The sequence below is a fragment of the Macaca thibetana genome, chromosome 5, assembly GCF_024542745.1.
Source record: "Macaca thibetana thibetana isolate TM-01 chromosome 5, ASM2454274v1, whole genome shotgun sequence".
NCBI lineage: Eukaryota > Metazoa > Chordata > Mammalia > Primates > Cercopithecidae > Macaca > Macaca thibetana.
In genome coordinates, this window is record NC_065582.1 from 94640519 (window position 1) to 94659298 (window position 18780).

The 18780-nt window shown below is 35.2% G+C and overlaps 2 protein-coding genes across 6 annotated transcripts in view; one reads left to right on the forward strand and one right to left on the reverse strand.

The window, feature by feature from the left end:
• The window catches only part of HPGDS (hematopoietic prostaglandin D synthase), a 43877-nt gene extending 37631 nt beyond the window's left edge, over positions 1-6246 (forward strand). For both annotated transcript variants that reach the window (XM_050792463.1, XM_050792461.1), the window contains 2 exons: positions 3304-3402; positions 5900-6246. In XM_050792463.1, the coding sequence (XP_050648420.1) occupies positions 3304-3402; positions 5900-6064 (264 nt within the window). In that variant the 3' untranslated portion in view covers positions 6065-6246. The remainder of the gene's footprint in view (positions 1-3303; positions 3403-5899) is intronic.
• A 2654-nt stretch (positions 6247-8900) lies between these two features.
• The window catches only part of SMARCAD1 (SWI/SNF-related, matrix-associated actin-dependent regulator of chromatin, subfamily a, containing DEAD/H box 1), a 78691-nt gene continuing 68811 nt past the window's right edge, over positions 8901-18780 (reverse strand). For 3 of the 4 annotated variants that reach the window (XM_050792460.1, XM_050792459.1, XM_050792458.1), the window contains exons 21-24: positions 18324-18442; positions 16911-17093; positions 14971-15080; positions 8901-10727 (exon numbers count right to left, since the gene is read on the reverse strand). In XM_050792460.1, coding sequence (XP_050648417.1) covers positions 10666-10727; positions 14971-15080; positions 16911-17093; positions 18324-18442 — 474 coding nt within the window. In that variant the 3' untranslated portion in view covers positions 8901-10665. Of the gene's footprint in view, positions 10728-14970; positions 15081-15169; positions 15259-16910; positions 17094-18323; positions 18443-18780 lie in introns of those variants that run through there. The other variant, XR_007726006.1, reaches the window with a different exon arrangement.

Genomic DNA, 18780 nt, shown 5'->3' on the forward strand with positions numbered 1-18780 from the left:
CAATTTACTTAAGCACATATTTAAGCACATACTATCTACTTAGTATTTATTGTAAATACTATTTAATTAGCACCTTCTGATTTGAATAGAGATATCTGGACACAAAAGTATTTACATTGACTGACTCCATGATATAAATGTAAGGTGTGTAGGGTCTGCAAACACACACATATATATATAGGCCTAGCCAGGAAATAAAGCTCAGCTTTGATGATAGAAATACAACTTTTTGACGTAAGTACATTTAGGCTCTGGAGTCAAACTGCCAGGCTTAAATCCTGATTCCCTTCTTACTAGCTGTCACTTAACTCCCTATTTATAGTTCAAACTCTTTGCAAAGTGGGGATATAACAGGCTCTACTTTGAAGTATGTTGGCAAGATTAAATGTTAGCATATGTGCCTATGGCTAGGTAAGAAGTGTTAAATAAATATTAACTATTATAATTAATAGTTATATACTTTGGTGTTGTTTTCACTATTTGTCAGACATGGCATCTGCATTTTACATATCATTATAAATGTAGAAACAGATAATCTCCAATTTAGAAGTGTCTAAAGATTTTTGTTCCATGTACCAAAGACCCCCCTGATGTGCAGTCTATCAATTGATCAGTTTGCTCTTCTCTACTTTTCTATTTTCTATCTTTCTGTGGCTGAGGTTCCATAACAGAGGCCACCTCCCAGAGGAAAATATTCTTTGAACATTTGTCATAAGAGTAACACTCTACCTTCGTATTAGAATAACAACTCTCTTATGTACCACCTATTTCAAAAAACAATTTCAAAGGACATAGCAATCCAAGTTCACGATTAAATCATACAAAGGCAGAACACGTTGCAGAAACATTGCTGATAGCTACAGACTAATTAACAAGCAGGACTTGGCTAATATATAATGAAAAATGCACATTCTGCATTTCATTTCTTAGACTGTTGGTAGTGGGCTGCATTGCTGCCATCTTGTGGTCAGGTGAACATTTCAAAGGCAGAATATTGATGCACTTAAGATGGATAGTGAATATATTCTTGTCACACGTGCCTTAAAAATCTACCAAATATACACAATGTTACAGTATTTATCACTAAAAATTCCATTTCCAATGTAAAGAAAGAAAAACAAAAGATGTCCTTGGATATTGGTCACCATGACAATCCTTGAACTTATCATTAGTGTTACTTTGGTTATTTAATGGATCTGTGTTTCCATTTCCTCATCTAAAGAACAGGATGGGGAAGAAGAATGAGAAGGCCTGAGGACATTCTGATGTCCTGGTTCCAACACAAAATAATTTTGGTAGTGCATATATAAAAATGCTTTTGAGAAATATGCGAACCTCCCTAAAAGCCGTTTGTTAGACTTTCATACCAACAATTTCTCAGGGTGAAAAAACCTCCTTTATAACTCTCTGAAAAGGGAGGCTAGAAATTTCTGAATCCATCAAGCTATTATAGGAGTGGCTGTCTAGGATGGATCAGGAAATGTATTTTTTAAAATATATCTGGAAAAAAAAAAAAAGAGGTGTAATCAAATCTTATCCTCTATATTATTTTGGTTGATTGTACTTTAAAATGAAACTTAAATACTAATTATACTGTTTATTAATTTATATTTCATTAGACTGAAATAATTCACCAAACTTATAAAGAGAATCTGGGCTCAAGAAGTCAATAGCACAGATATAATAGTTTTGACTCTGCATATACACAAACATTGGTGTACCTGAAGCTCTGGAAATGTATGTTAGAAGAACAGAATTTCCCAGGAGTGCACACAGGAGTTTTTGGAAAGTTGTCCAACAATCAGTTTGGCCATTGCCTTTCTGACCGATGCCAACTGAGGTGAGCAGACCTGTGGCAAGCACCACATGGTTCTCGACTCACTGCCCTTCACTGGGATTACAAATTCTGTGTAAGCAGCAGGAAGACTCATACCTAATGTTTTTGTTAAAACTATGAACATACTGACCACAGAGCACTTTATAGAACAAGGGAAAGTACATAAAGTCAAAATAATGACAAGCTTTATAAGCTTCGGTTTTTAAATCTGGCAAACATATGTAAGTACATGTTGAGTATCCCTTATTTGAAATTCTTGGGACAAGAAGTATCTCAGACTTGGGGTTTTCTTCAGATTTTGGAATATTTGCATTATACTTACTGGTTGAGGATACCGAATCTGGAGAATCGACATCTGAGATGCTCCCCTGAGCATTCCTTTGGGCATCATGCCCATGCTCAAAACGTTTTGGATTTTGGAGCATTTTGGATTTTTGGACTAGGGAGGCTCAACCTGTATGTAAGGATGCTTTTGCAAATTGTACTTTACAAATATAAGGCATTATGTTGTGGTAGTATATATCATCTGGCTAAGCCATAATCATAACAGCAAGTAAATCAGCAAATTGGTGTGGTATCCACTATCTGACTTATCTTAATAAAGGCTGGATTTCATTATACGTCATTTAGATATATTAATAAATTATATATACATTTTATATTTTTGAGTTTGGCTTCTATTTCATAACCAAGACTCAAACAGGCAGAATTCTTATATATAAACAAACATCTCTTATCAAAAAAAGAGGCCTTGAGTAAATTATTTGGTCTTCAGATCTTCAAGTAGAAAAATAATGACAATTTAAAAAATGGATGTTTTATATATATTTCCCTAAGAATGTTAATTTTTAAATAATATTAGTTTATATATCAAGAAGGGATAACTGGATGATGCATTTTATAGATGATATTCAAGATAGACAAATCTGATAATAAGGCACAATGGTAGTCCAATGAGAAAATACATAAAGGCCCAAGATCATGATTCATTATAAACGCAATAGTGAAATGAAGAACTGCCAAACTAGTAGAGTCTAGCCTTACGAAATAAAATAAGTTTCTTTACCTTCAGTTACATTATTTAGCTTTAAAAAAGCTAGGTTAAGAGGGAAATTTTAGAAATCTAAAAAGATAGAATCATTTTGCTTTAATAAATGTAAGAAAAATAAATGTAAAAAAATGTTAGAAAAATTTTGTGGGTATTTAGTCATTATACACAAAGAAACTGTAAGAACTGGTGACACAAAACTATTTATTTTTTTATCCATGAGCAATAAAGAGATGACTCACATCTATAGAGAATCAGACCTAAATCTCCATGTCATAAAATTGAATAAAAAATCTAGCTACTTCTTTTTCTTCTTGAATTCATGTGGGAGAATAAAGATGGAGAAATCTACTTCCTCCTCAGATCATGTTACTTTTCTTCTCATTATTCTTAAAGTGATATTTTCTCCTTCTCCTAGGAGCAGATGTTCAATGAGCTGCTCACATATAATGCGCCTCATCTTATGCAAGACTTGGACACATATTTAGGGGGGAAAGAGTGGCTTATTGGTAACTCTGTGAGTATGTTTTATATCTTAAAAAATTCAAGTGAATAAAAAGACTAACCAAAAAACTATGAAAACTTATTGAAAAAAAGTTACCTATAGGGAGGGAATAGAATTTACAGCAAGAACAAAGGTTTAAACTCCTTTAAATAAACCTTTTTAAAAAATAGATTTGACTTTGGAACCGTATTTTATATAATTATATATTAGCAGCAAAAACTTAAAAAGCTATCCTAAAAATCAAAGTGAAGTAAATGAACCTAACTGTGCAAAAGAGATGCATAGAGAACACACAGAATACAAATGTACTCTATTAGAGAATAACTATTTCAAGAAGTACCATTTGTAAAACACACTAATTTGATTATACATCTAAGACAGATATCTCTTAGATTAGAACAGAAAATCATATACTATTTTCAGTAATCATATTGTTGGTGGTACTAGAAACTATTGGCATTTTTTTTTCTGGTATTATTATACTTATATTGTGGGTACAAAAATAAATTGTGTTTATGTCACTGAGAACCAGGATCTTCAATGTGGGAGAAAGGAGATAAAGATGTAAGGTGAGTAAGGTCAAGTAAATACCCGATTCCTGAACTTGAACTACAGCTAACAGTATAAACTCATATGTATTTTATATCAGGATAAATTATGAAGCATTTTATATCTCAACTGGAAAATGTTTCTCTTCATGAAAGTATGCCAGTTGATAAGACAGACTGATACAAACTGTCACCACTTTCCAACCCCAGAAAAATTAATTAGCGTAGGCATAGACCATCAATAATCACAAACCAGATACTATGCACACTACCACCTACGAGTAGTCTTGACAAAAAATCCAATCTAAACCTGATTTACAAGTTGTGGCAAGTGGCGGTCCCTGCCTTCAGGGAGATTGCATTCTGGGAGATAAGATTGCTTTCTGTAGCAGGCTGACACTCTGCTGTCTGCCCTGTTCAGCCCTTCTGGGTGATACAGAAGTAAACTTGCCACATCTTTTTCTCAACTTTCAACCTCTTCACATACCCCTTCATTTCTTCTGACTCCCCTCATAGCCTTTCCTAAAATGCTCCTCTCCCCGCCCTATTTAATGAATAATTTATAAGAATTTATTTTTCATTTTCTATTAAAATTCCTTTGTAAATGATGTTCTGATCTCATCTCTGAGCACTCTCTCCCTTCTTCACAGTGCTCCAAACCCACTGGTGTGTGTGTTCCTCAGACTTAACTCACACTCCCACCTAAGGGTCTTTACGCTCTTCCCCATATCTGGAACGCTTAATCCCCAGATTGATCACTGCAGGTCTCAATCCTTTTTTATATTTAAGCCTGGGCTTAATATAAAAAGTGTCACCTCTTGAAAGTCTTCCCTGACCATGTCACAGTCCATCACAACTTCACTTTTTTTTCATAACCCCCATCGTTTTGCATATTTGATTGTTTGTCCCTTCTAAAATATAAAAGCTACATCAGAGAAGGGGCTTGCATCCTACCTTGCTCTCCAGCACCTAGACCTGGGCATGGCACACAGTAGGTGCTTGATAAATATTTGAATAAATTCTGGATTTATTCTGAATTCTGAATCTTCCAGCCAGTAGCTTCTCTTGGCTGACAGATGTTTAGTAAGTTCCTGAAACACTAGCAATCAGCTTTATTAAATTCTATACAAAAAGATAAAAGAGTAGTCCACATTTAAACTTCACTCTTTGATAATCATATGGAGCCAAAGTAACAGCATACAGATTGGTTTCTAATCACAAAGGTAGAAACATACAACTGTACAATGGTAGGACCAGACTGTCATCACTAATCCAGTGGCCAATCTTGGCATACCCTAATGGTTAGACACCCATATATTCTTTTTATGTGATACAATACAATGTATTTTAGCCACAAATATTTCACTTGAAATATTTCACTTGAAAGGAGTAACCTGTGCCCCTTCCTTTATACTATGTAGTACAAAGGAACAAGGTAAGATGAAATACAAAGGTCCTGAAGATAGAACTTTCTGTAGGACTAGAGTGAAATCTTCAATAATTTGGTAATGTGAAAAAAAGGGTACTGTTTTGAAGAGTTAATGGACATAACCAGATGAAATGCCTAGACCTGGAATAGATCCTGCTTTGTCCTGTAAAGGGCATTTTTAGAACAGATGGAAAAATACATATTGGTTATTGGATAAGGAAAATGTATTGTCACAGAGAGGTGGAGACTGGACAAGGTTAAGAATATGTACCATTAAGATCTCATCTTAGTAAAACAACATCTATCAGCATGGAAAAATATCTTATACACGAAAATGTTTAATAGTAGTAACCTGAGTGTTGGAGTATGGTATTATCAGTAATTTTCTGAACTTCTATCATATACACATTCTGTTTTTGTAATAACAAGATTATTTTGAATCTTTTAGATTAATAAGCTAATTTTAATTTTGGAATGCCGATACAGCTATACTTTCTATGTTCAAATGAAAAGTTTGTTTCCTTTAAATTAGGTGACTTGGGCAGATTTCTACTGGGAGATTTGCAGTACCACGCTTTTGGTCTTTAAACCTGACCTGTTGGACATCCATCCAAGGCTGGTGACTTTACGGAAGAAAGTCCAAGCCATTCCTGCCATCGCTAACTGGATAAAACGAAGACCCCAAACCAAACTCTAGTTGATCCATGTTGCCTTCAAGTTTGTTGTTCTCGGGGCATCTCTCTTACCAGATAAGACAGGTACATCAGCCTGCCAGATAATCCATATGCTCCCTTCCCAACTCCACCAAGATTTCCACTTTAAGCCATATTCTGATTTTTAAAAAGGAAAACACAAACACAAGCAAATCTTTCTGCAGTACCTTTTTCTTTCAGAATAGCTTCGCATCATTTACAATGGCGGAAAAATAGTATGTAATACAGGCAGACCTTGCTTTGCACAGGTTCTAACATGCACGAATTGCAGTCATAATGGTTTAGCAACACCATTCTTCCCCTTCCCCAAAATGGTTTGGACTTCAGCTACCACAATTACCTGTAATTGCATAAAACACAAACTTTGCTCATAGCTCTCCAGTCCACATATCCCTGTGTAAATAACCTACGTACATCATGACCAGTGACCAGTCACTTCTTTCAAAGACTGCCAGAGGTCACTGCACATCTCTTATTCCTGCATAGACAGCAAAGTGTGTAGTTGTATTGCTATTGCCTGCTTGTGGCCCAGTGATAAATCCCTTTGACATTTTACAAAAATGAAGAATCAAAAGAGGGAACTCCCAACAAAGATGCAAGTGCAGCAAAGGAACAAAAACTGATAATCCTGGAATGAAATTCAACTGAACATAAAGGGAGCTATAGAGAAAAGAGCTGACTGTGGGAATCTGACACGGCTCAAGAGGCTCTAGATATGCAGCCAGAGAAACTTGTAAAGATGAATTTACTGACATGAATAAAGTTGTTGTGATAAGAAAAATGTAGATATCCCAGAGATCAAGAGAATGAGAAGCCAGACAAGCCACAGACTTGAAGAAAATACTTGTAAAACACGTATTTGATAAAAAACTGTTATCCAAAATTCTACAAAGAACTCATAAAACTCAACAATAGGACAGCAAACTGATCAAAAATGGGCAAAAGACCTCAATAGACACCTCAACAAAGATACAGGTAGCAATATGCATATGAACAAGTGCCCAACAAAATGTCATTAGGGAGCTGCAAATTAAAACAAGATACCACTATATGACTGTCAAAATGGCAAAAGTCCAAAACAGCAGATAACACCAAACGCTGATGAGGATGGGGAGCAAGGGTAACTCTCATCTGTTGCTGATGAGAATACAAATGGTACGGCTACCTTGGAAGACAGTGACAGTTTCTTACAAAACTAAACATATGCTTACCAGACAATCCAGCAATTGTGCTCCTTGATATTTATCTCAAGGACCTGAAAACATGTCCACATAAAAACCTGTCCACATATATTTACAGAAGCTTTATTCACAATTAAGAAGTCAAAAAAGAGATGAGGATGTGGGGGAGAAAGAAAGAAGAGGAAAATAAAAGCCCAGATAGGTATGATCTTATTTAAGGTGTTTCCTTCCTCTCAATGTTTTATGAAATTGAAAAAAAAGTTATTTAATACTTTAGGCCAGGCGCAGTGGCTCATGCCTGTAATCCCAGTACTTTGGGAGGCTGAGACGGGCAGATCACTTGAGGTCAGGAGTTCGAGACCAACTTGGTCAACATGGTGAAACCCTGTCTCTACTAAAAATACAAAAATAAGCTAGGTGTGGTGGTGGGCGCCTGTAATCCCAGCTACTCAGGAGGCTGAGACAGGAGAATCACTTGAACTGGGAGGCAGATGTTGCAGTGAGCTGAGATCGCGCCACTGCACTCCAGCCTGTGTGACAGAGGGACTCTGTCTCAAAACAACAACAAAAATATAAATTATTAAGGATTACACATAAAAACAAAGTGTATTTTCTAAGTTCCTTGATTCTTTGGATCAAATTTTGTTGTTATTAGTGGCTGTAAGTAAATGATAATAGGTTGTATGTGAATCTCATTCAAAGCCCTCCAACATGTAATCCAGGCAATCTAAAGAAAAAATGTTACTTTTAAAAAAAGAAATGCAAATAATGTTCTAGATAATGAAAGTAGTTAACTTTTCTCCACTCTTCTGCATAGCTAAATTTCCCCATCAAGTTTTAATGAAGACAGAACTAAGTGATAATCCAATGCTTATACAAAATTATGAAAATTCAAAATAAGAGAATCAGTCCTACATATTGATACAAATCATAATTCAAAGTATAACCACAGCAAGTTTCATAAGGAAGTATTTGGCATTATCATAACCTTTAGGTAATCTTTTTGCACTGAAGGACAACACATTCCATTATCCCATTGTGTATCCAAGTGAAATGTCTCCTTGCTTCTATACAAAGAGAGGCTGGCTAAGCAAGAGTGAAGTCAAGCAGAAAGTGAACTGCATATTGAATTTATTATTTCAAAAATACATTTTTGAGGAGTTGAAGTCAATTCCTTAAATGTATGGACTGTGAAGTATCACACATAAGGTCACACAAATGGAAACCAAATCTCCTCATACCCCCGTCTCTCCACTACATGATAATACCAACTGTTAGGAACAACAGTAATGTTTCAAAATAAGTATCTACTGGCATAAAGTTAAAAGTCTATGGGGGTCCCAAAGTTATAAAAATGCATAAGGCATGTCTCATGTAGCCTGCATTAAAAAAAATGTTTCAGTTGGTCACAATATTACTCCAACTCTCGCTTCATTTGCTCTGTAGTGATAATCGGTTACAGTATTTACTGACATCAGTCCAATGAAGGAACCAATGAGAATACATCCTAAGTAGTAAGTTCCAATTTACTGACAAACAGGCAATATTAAGCATATAAGATAATCTCACTTGTGCCCAAGATTATATATTTTTAAAAGAGGAGGATTAGAAACTATTAAAAAGGGTGTGAAAATACAACTTATGATCACAAATATTTTTATTAAGCCCAAGACATAATAGCGCATTACAGGAAGAACCCAACTACATTTCATTAGAGATAAAAGTATGGATATAACAACAACAACAATAACAACAAAAAAAGAAACAGCCTATCATTGAAAATACATTAATACAGAAAACTTATGAGAAATCCATTATGAGATTTTAAAAGGTAAAATTCCTAACAATTTGAATAACTGATTTGGGTATGGTGATGTACAAGGAGGTAGTATTAACACATGAAGACTCCTTTTAGCCCTGTAATGGTAAAATATATTCAGTCTGTTCAATATCCCATCAAGACTGGGGTTATGCCATGAGTTCTCAGAGTCTTTAATATCTAAATAATCACTGTTTAAGAGTTTTATTTGCCTTCCAAATCCAGAGGGTCATATTACCTTAGCATCTTAGCAAGTTAGGATGCTTTGAAAGGTATGATTTCCAAAAATTAACAAATCTTTGATTTATAAATAAGTTTATTTATAATGATATTTACACAATAAAAACAAAACACATGGAACTCACAAGTTATACAAAGAAACTGAAGTATAATAAAAACAGCAATATAGACTGACAGGCAGAAATTTAAAGAAAGATTTAATAAAGAGTTAAATATCAAATAGACAACTTCACTTCTAAATTTCACTTTGTCACTCACACTGAATTGGAATTGAACAATGGCTCTCTCTTCAGGCGGTCCTGTACTGGAAATTCTGGAAACTGGTAAAATATATTTTGATAAGCATTTCAAGTTAATGACCTATTTCCATGCAGTACCTAATGCTGCCTTTAGATGAAGTCACATTCAGTCTGCTTTGAAGTGAAATAGCTTTAAGTAATCTGTTCTGCCAGGCTAGAAAAATGTCACCAACATTTTGCTGATGCATGGAGATGTGGCAGTAATAAACTACTATTTAGAGAGGAAGAGAATTGGAGCAGAAGTGACTGGGCAACAGTTTCAAGAGAAGCAAAAGCCGGGAGAGGGAAATCAATGAAAACATGCACAAGTTTAGGCAGAGTAATATGCACTATTAGTGCAGTTGGAAAATGAACAGAAGGAATTAATCCATGGAGCAAGGTAAGGGCTTCTTTAGTTACTATTCACTGGAAAACAACTTAGTGCCTAGCCAAACAAATTTGTTTCAGCAGAAGTACTTGAGAGGACCTGGGGGATGTTAGTATATGGAATGCCACCTTTAAATTCAGGTTGAGTTCTTGCTGACATTGGTGAACATCTGCTTCAAATAGCAATAAAATGAAAGCTATATAATCTATACAGCTGCATTCTTTAACATAATAAAAAAGAACTTCAAATGAGACAAGCAAAAACAAGACATAAGCATTGTCAAATAAGGCACATGTAAAAATCTACACACATTATCCAGTGAAAGACAATATATATATATTTGGAGGTAGAAATAATTACAAAAATACTGACATTTCTAAAGCATTAGCATATTTGTTACAAACAATCACCAACTAATCCCCATTCAGAAAACTGCTTTGTAAAATGATTATTCAACATCTTCAGGACTACATATTTGTGGCTTCTTTTTTGAAATTTCATGTGTGAGTATTTGGAGAATTCAGTTAGTGGCAAAAAGTTGTCCATACTATGAGAAATGTAATATGGAAATTATAAAAAGTTATAAATGTTCATAAACCCCATGGTCATCATAATGTAAATGTCCTTGAGTGCACCAAGTTGATATTTCCTCATCAATTGAGAGTTCACAGTTCTTATTTCACAGGCCCATTGATGTTTTTAGTAATGTGGCTATATCTGCTGGCATACTCCCTTCATCACCTGTAGGTCAGAAAGTAGCATTAAAAGCTTTATGAAAGTATTTTATTTTATAAAACATTGTCTCAATTTTTTTTTCTTTGGTGAATTCTTACTCATCTTTCAAGGGCTAGTTTGCTTCAGTGTCACCCCTGTTAGAAACCTTCCCTAATCTCTACTTAGATTAGGGCTATTTCCTCTGTGTTCTTGTTCATATTGCCAACATAGCAATCTAAGGTTATGTTTCCAATTTTATAAAGCTATATAAAGATACACAGTAATACAATGGATCATATATAATTCTTGGTACTTAACTTCTCACATTTGCTAAATAAAAAACATTTATGTAAGAAACGGAGTAGGGAAAACAAAGACAACAAAGCCAAACCTAAACCAACCAAAACTTATTTAATCTATTTTCTTATTTTTCATCTGAAGATATAATCACTGACTCAGACCCACACTGTATACATATAAACAACATTCTGAGCACAGCATACCAGCTGATGATTAAATTAGCCACTTTAAATTACCTTGTTTATCCAATGTTTGCCCTATATATTAATTGAGGCCCCATATTTATAAGTACTTACAGGAATTATTTGAGATTTTCTAAATCCCTTTGTGTCACAGTGGCAGATAATCTAGCCATCCCTGATTAATTCAATTAGGCACTCAGAATATTTTGAGATGAGTTGATTTATTAATTTACCAGTTAGTGCAACAGAACAGCTGGCAATTCACAAATATTTGCTGATCTGTGATAGATCTGTAACTATGAATAATTTTATAAATTAGATGTGGCTGAAATGTAGCAAAACTAACCACTTCTCTCTTCCTCCCCTCTCTCACAAATATACACCTCAGTTAAAATCTAAAATCATGAGTACTTTTATCTACTCTTCTTTTCTCTGTTAAACACACACACACATATCCACAGGAACACAAAATAGTCCATCAACTCTTAGGGAGTTCACAGACATCCTTGCTTCCAAGCTCATCCATAGACTTGAAAATAGCCCATAAAATCCAAATTGACACTTCATAAATTACTAAATAAACTGATACCATGTTAGGAAGAATGCAGGGAGAAGAGGAAAGAAGGAAAGGAATAAGGAGATTCTTTTAAACTTAAAAGATACTAAAGATAGAATACGATAAAATGCTGTGTGTGAACTTTGGACCCTGGTGTTTTAAGGAAAGCTATAGAAGACATTAAGGGGACAAATGAGAGAAATCTAGATAAGAACAACATATGATAATATCTGAAAATTACTATTTATTTTATTAGATGCTATAATGGTATTGTACCAACTTAGAGGAATATGCTGCGATACTGAAAATAAATTGCCATGTTTGTAATTGACTTTATTATGGATCAATGGGAAAAAAGAAGCAGAAAAAACAAACACTGCAAATGTCACAGCTGTTAAATCACTGTATTTTTCATTCATACTATACTTTCAACAATTAAAAAAATTATGTGTGTGTGTGTGTGTGTATATATATATATATATATATATATATATATATATATATATATATATGGAGAGAGAGAGAGACAGAGAGAGAGATATGGAGCTATGTTGCCCAGGCTGCTATGTTGCCCAGGCTGGTTTTGAACTCCTGGGCTCAAACGATCTTCCCACCTGTCTCCCCAAGTGCTGGCATTATAAGCATGAACCACATACCCAGCTACTGCTTTCATTTTTGTATGACTATTTCTGTAATAAAAAAATTCAAAAAGTATGTAGTCATGATTGTGGTAATATATATATTTTTTTAAAAGTTCAAAAAGGTAAAAAATGTATTAATACAATTAATCACATTAAGGGAAGTTAATGAAAAAAACCCAAACACAATCTTTATTTTAAAGCAGTGGCTCTCTGATTTTAGCTTTCTCAGAATCACCTGGACAGCTTGTTAAACCAAATATTATTAGGTCTCACCGCCAGAGTTTATGACCAAGTAGGTATACAATGGGGCCTGGGAATTTGCATTTCAAATTGCCAATTTCTTAGGAGATGCTGCTCCTGCTGTTGCTACTTTGATAACCACTAAGGTAAGTTCTAGAAACACAAAAAAATGATAAGCATATTTGAGAGGAATCATGGTCTTCACCTTTCATAGTTTCATGTAAGGGGGGGCAAACAGATTGTTAACAAAAAGCAATACATACTCAATTACAAATATACTTTTTGTTTACAGAGGAAAAGGACCTCATTGTGAGAGATGGAAAGAAGGGCATACATGTATTGTCATTAGTTCAGTGTCAAAATTACCTAAATGAAACCAGGGACGCAGCTGAAGACAAATGATTACAGCTAAATGAGTAAATAAGACACCATTACATCCTTAGTCTAGCAAATAAAATACACACTGGGGAAAAAAACATATAAACAGCTTTAACAAGACAGAGAAAAACTTCTAGGAAAAGTGGTAAGGAGAGTGGTAAAGAGAGGGCAGGATTCTTCATAACTAAACATTTCAAAGGTACTGGCTTGAGAGCACAGCTAAAAATACACTGTTATTTTAACAGACAACGCAGGTGAACAGAACAGGCAAAATTTTAGACTGACCAAATTTATACAAATACAAATAATTTACATTAATTATGACTGAAAATGATTGAATATACACATCACCTCTGTTCCCATCATCTGTAATACCATTAAAATACAATGGGAGAAAAAAGTGTAAGGGGATTAGACAAAGGAGAAAGAATAGGCGAAAAAGACAACAGCAGAGAGAGAGTTGTTCACAAATTTTGAAAGAAAACAATAGATGAAAGCATGGAAACTGATTTTCGCACAATAAAGTAAAAGCTTAAGTGTCTGCAGGTGGGAAATGCAAGGCTACTTCATACCAAGAATCCTTACCCTTCTACCCTCAAAGCTCAGGAAATGGGGGTAAATGGGAAACATGAAGCTATAATCAGCTTGAACAGGTAAGATGACTACAGCTTGCCCAAGAAAGCCAGCCATTTGCCCCAGATGTATAAAAATGAAGGTTTATTCTCTTTGGAGAATATGAGTCTGAGGAACACTGGACTTGTCATAGTAGAGAACAGAGAGGCTGCTGAAAACAGGCAGATTAACTATTAATATTTAAATATGAGAACAAACCTCCCTCCTTCAGTTCTCAGGGCCATTGGCTCATACCACCTCTCCCCACCTCTCTTCACTTCACAGGAGGTTGAAAAATTTACCTCTGAGGAAATGAACTAGCCCATAAGAAAAGACTTATAGTTAATTTTATCAACTATTATGGTTCTACTATATTTAGAAACTTATTATAGAATAAAATCCATATATCTGGATATTTGCTGGTATTGGTAAAAAAGAATTTAAATGCTTTACTAAATTCTAAAAGCTGCCATAGCGAAATAATAAGGAAAACATTGCCCAAAGAGAATCTGCCTTACGCACTCACTTTACTGTATTTACTGGACAACCTGAAACTGGCAAGTTGCCATATGCACAAAAAGCCTAGTAATTAGTGTTAATTGTTTAACTTATGATCACCCTACTTATCCTTAAAGATCTCAGTTGCTTCTTACTCAAACTTTCTCTACTGCCCGCCTCCCCAAGCTTCCATAGCACCCTGAAATAAATGTTATGCAAGAAAAACAAGTAATTATTTGATCATATGCATTTCTCTCTCGCTGTAGACAGATTAAAGTGTATTGACTTTTATAGTACAGAGTGCCTAATATAACACAGACATAACAGTATCTGTCATGAATAGAAATTTGCTAAATTGAAATGAACCATTATCAATATTAGGAATATCCTTATTTATTAGAATGAAAAAACTTGCTTATTTCCAATTAACATTAAATAAGAAAAGGTGCAGAAGAGTGTATCGTAGTTGACATGCACCCTTACTCCCATAAAAGAAAGAATACGTGTTTATTTCTACACACATAAAATAACTGGTCACACACACACAAAAACGAAAGGCTAACACTTGCCACCTCTATGGGGAAGTTGGGAGATGGGGTGACTAGGAGGTGTCTGTTCTTTCATTTCTAAGTTCTGAACATATTCTTTTCAAAAACATATACAAAAATAAAAATTTTGAACTTAAGAAACTTTAAAAAAATTATTTTAGTATTTTTGAAGTAAATATGCTTACCTTCTCCCACATCACACATCACCCCTAAACTGTAAGCTAGTTAAGGACTTTAGTCATCTTTGTCACCTTCTTGCACTAATTAGATGCATGGTCATATAAATACTGAAGTTTCTGCTTACAAAAAACTTACCTTCATCTACTGTAGTCATATCCTGTTCTAGTTTCAATTTCTGTTGGTTAATTTTTAGCATGGATTCTTCAATCGTCCCTTGGCTTATTAGTTTTATAACTAGTACTTCTCTAAAAAAACATACAAAATATGTCCATTGGTTACTAAATATAGTTATTTGGATATATGTAAACTATATTTAAGAGTTCAAAAAGAATACCTTGAAAATTATGACAAACATATCCTTAAATTCTTTTATTTAAGCCATTTGAGACTGACATTTTCTGAATATTTAACTTTTAGACACTCCTAAAGATGCAAGAAAAGAGAAAGATATTTGTATTTAAAGTAAATTACTGGCTGGGCACAGTGGCTCACATCTCTAATCCCAGCACTTTGGGAGGCTGAGGTGGGTGGACTGTTTGAGGCCAGCAGTTCGAGATCAGCTTGGCCAACACGGTAAAACCTGATCTCCACTTAAAAAAAAAAAGAAAGAGAAATACGAAAATTAGCTGGGTGTGGTGGCACACACCTGTAATCCTAGCTGGTTGGGAGGCTAAGGCATGGGAATTGCTTGAACCCAGGAGGTGGAGGTTGCAGTGAGCAGAGATGGTGCCACTGCATTCCAGCCTGGGTGACAGAGTGAGGCTCTATCTCAAAAACAAAACAAAACATATGTGTGTGTACAAACACACACACACACACAGATAAAACTACATTACAACAAACACTCCTGTGTTCAGATGGAAATTACTTTTTTTTGAGATGGAGTCTCGCTCGGTTGCCCAGGCTGGAATGCAGTGGTGCGATCTTGGCTCACTGCAAACTCTGTCTCCTGGGTTCAAGTGATTCTCCTGTCTCAGCCTCCTCAGTAACTGGGATTACAGTCGCATGCCACCAAGCCCGGTTAATTTTTGTATTTTTAGTAGAGACGGGGTTTCACCATGTTGGTCAGGCTGGTCTCAAACTCCTGACCTCGTGATCTGCCCGCCTCAGCCTCCCAAAGTGCTGGAATTACAGGCGCGAGCCACTGTGCCTGGCCCGAGAAGCAGTGTCTCTGTACACTTAAGGCAGTGCAGTCAGATACAAAGTTTCACAATAAGTACTGGTAAGTATTTAGTCTATAAATGAACATACCAATATCTTTTGGACATATATTAAAATACTTCACAAAGAGGACACTGTCTGATCTTTATTTATGTAAGCAGAGTTGTAACTATCTTCACCTTTTTTTTTTTTTTTTTTTTTTTTTTGAGTTGGAGTCTCGCACTGTCGCTCAGGCTAGAGTGCAGTGGCACGATCTTGGCTCAATGCAAGCTCCACCTCCTGGGTTCACGTCATTCCTGCCTCAGCCTCCCGAGTAGCTGGGACTACAGGTGCCTACCACCACGCCTGTCTTATCTTTTTTTTTGTATTTTTAGTAGAGACAGGGTTTCACCGTGTTAGCCAGGATGGCCTCGATCTCCTGACCTCATGATCCACCCACCTCGGCCTCCCAAAGTGTGTGAGCCACCGCACCCGACTATCTTCACCTCTTTACAGTGCTGTGACCAATGTCAAAATTACCATTCATCTAAAATAATTTACAACTCAGTTTACTTCCTAAAGGGTAACAGGACAGCCCAGCAATAATTTGTGTATTATGAAGTTTGTCTGGGTCTTAAACTGGTCTAATAAGCAAGTCTTTTCAATTACTCATCTTTTTCAAAGGGGTAGACAATTGTTAATACTTCATGAACTGCAGAACTATTTGGAATCCGGGTGGATGGTTTTAATTACTAGAAAATGGAAGGGTTACTCAGTGCAGTCGATGTTCAACACTGCTGGCATAAAATACATATGTAGCCATGCTTTGCTGAAAAAATAAAAACTAAGGCAGGATATCCAACACTATATTCTATTGGTCTACACAAATTAAAGTGGCACTGAATTAAAAATACATTTCAACTAAAAACACTTACTTAGTCTGGCCTACTCTATGGCATCTATCTTCTGCTTGTTTGTCATTATAAGGATTACAGTCAATGTCGTGAAGTATAACAACATTTGCTGAAGTCAGATTTATTCCTAATCCACCAGCTTTTGTTGATAGCAGAAACACAAAGATATCCATATCGGTATTAAACTCATCAATTAGATGAATCCTGTAAGATAAACAAATTAGGTTAAATCTCACTAAAAAGTTGTATCATGTAATTAAAATGGAAAACAATCATTATCACATGAAAAGGAAACCCGAAGATGTATATACATCCCTTGGTATTGCAGTTACTTCTCCTCTGGCTATATCATGGAAGAGCCTCCTCAATTCACCAACTTCTTTTCTACGATATTGCTACCCCTACCAACTCTTACTTCAATTCAACTATTCAGATTCAATTAATTCCTAAATGACGATTTTGTTCTTTTTTAACTTGTGGCTTAGCTAAATTTTGTGTATGGCTTTTCAATCTTTAGCCTTCTCAGAAGTATATCAGCTCCTACTGGCAGACAGCATTCCTGATGAATCAAGGACCTCACGATCAGTGTATCATTGTATCAGTGGATTCTCCTCTTTTAAAAAAAAAACAAAACACAACATTATTTTTACCTTTACTCTAACGCTGGGGGGAAAGAAACCACTCTGGACAACAGAAAAAAAATAAACCAAAATATATAATTCAATTTAAACATACTACACAATTCCTTCCTTATTAAGACAATCCCTTCTTTACTAAGGTCAATCTTTACAACCTTTGGGAATGAAAAAAACTTTACCCATAGAATATGAAAGACTTTAAAACAATCTTGATGAAAGATAAGGTGTTTTAGACTTTGACAAAATTTTAAAGGTGAAAATCATAAAAAATACAATTCTAACAGCTGTTTCAAAAGGTATTTGTATGCAATTCAGACAGAAAAATTAAAAGAAAATTATTTATTTATTTTTTGAGACAGGGTACCACTCTGTCACCCAGGCTGCAGTGCAGTGGTGTGATCTTGGCTCACTGTAACCTCTGCCCACCAGGGCTCAAACAATCCTCCCATCCCAGCCTCCCCAGCTGGGACCATAGGCGTGCACCACCACACCTAGCTATTTTTGTTGCTGTTGTTGTTATTGGTATTTTTAGTAGAGACAGGGTTTTGTCATGTTGTTCAGGGTAGTCTTGAACTCCTGAGCCCAAGCAATCCACCGTCATCGGCCTCCCAAAGTGTTGGGATTACAGGTGTGAGCCACCAGGCCTGATCATTGAAATTACTCTTATTTTAAGGCAATGATTTGAAGTAATCAAACATAAAAACAACAAAATTCTATCAAGTACTCTAGACATTTAAAATTCTAACAACAACAACAAATGAGTGGTTTTTTTTTTTGGAACATGAAGTATACCAACCTTTCAGAAATCTGAGTCTTTCCATCTAATCTGAGGTACCTATGCTGATGATGTTTTAACAGAACCTCTAAGATATCCAGCATCATGGTAAATTGGCTAAACAATACAACTCTATCACCCTGTGAAAATAGATATACGAGTTAGAAATAGAAAAAATTGTTTTACTTAAGCCTTGACAGGTCTAAACAGTTAGAAGTGTTACTTATATCATGTTGATAAATTTGCAGAAAATTCTCTATGATCAACTGCTTCTTTAATAGAAATCAATAATACCGAAGATATACATTTTATTGTAGCCTACATATGAATATACTGCCTTAGCCTCTAAACTTCAGGGCTAAAAGTTAGCTCTCAGTTTTGATTTTAAGAACAGTTAAATTACTTCCTTTTCGTAAGAAAAATGTCAGAAAATATGAACAATTGCATATGTGTGTCCTATCTGGACTGTGATTTTACA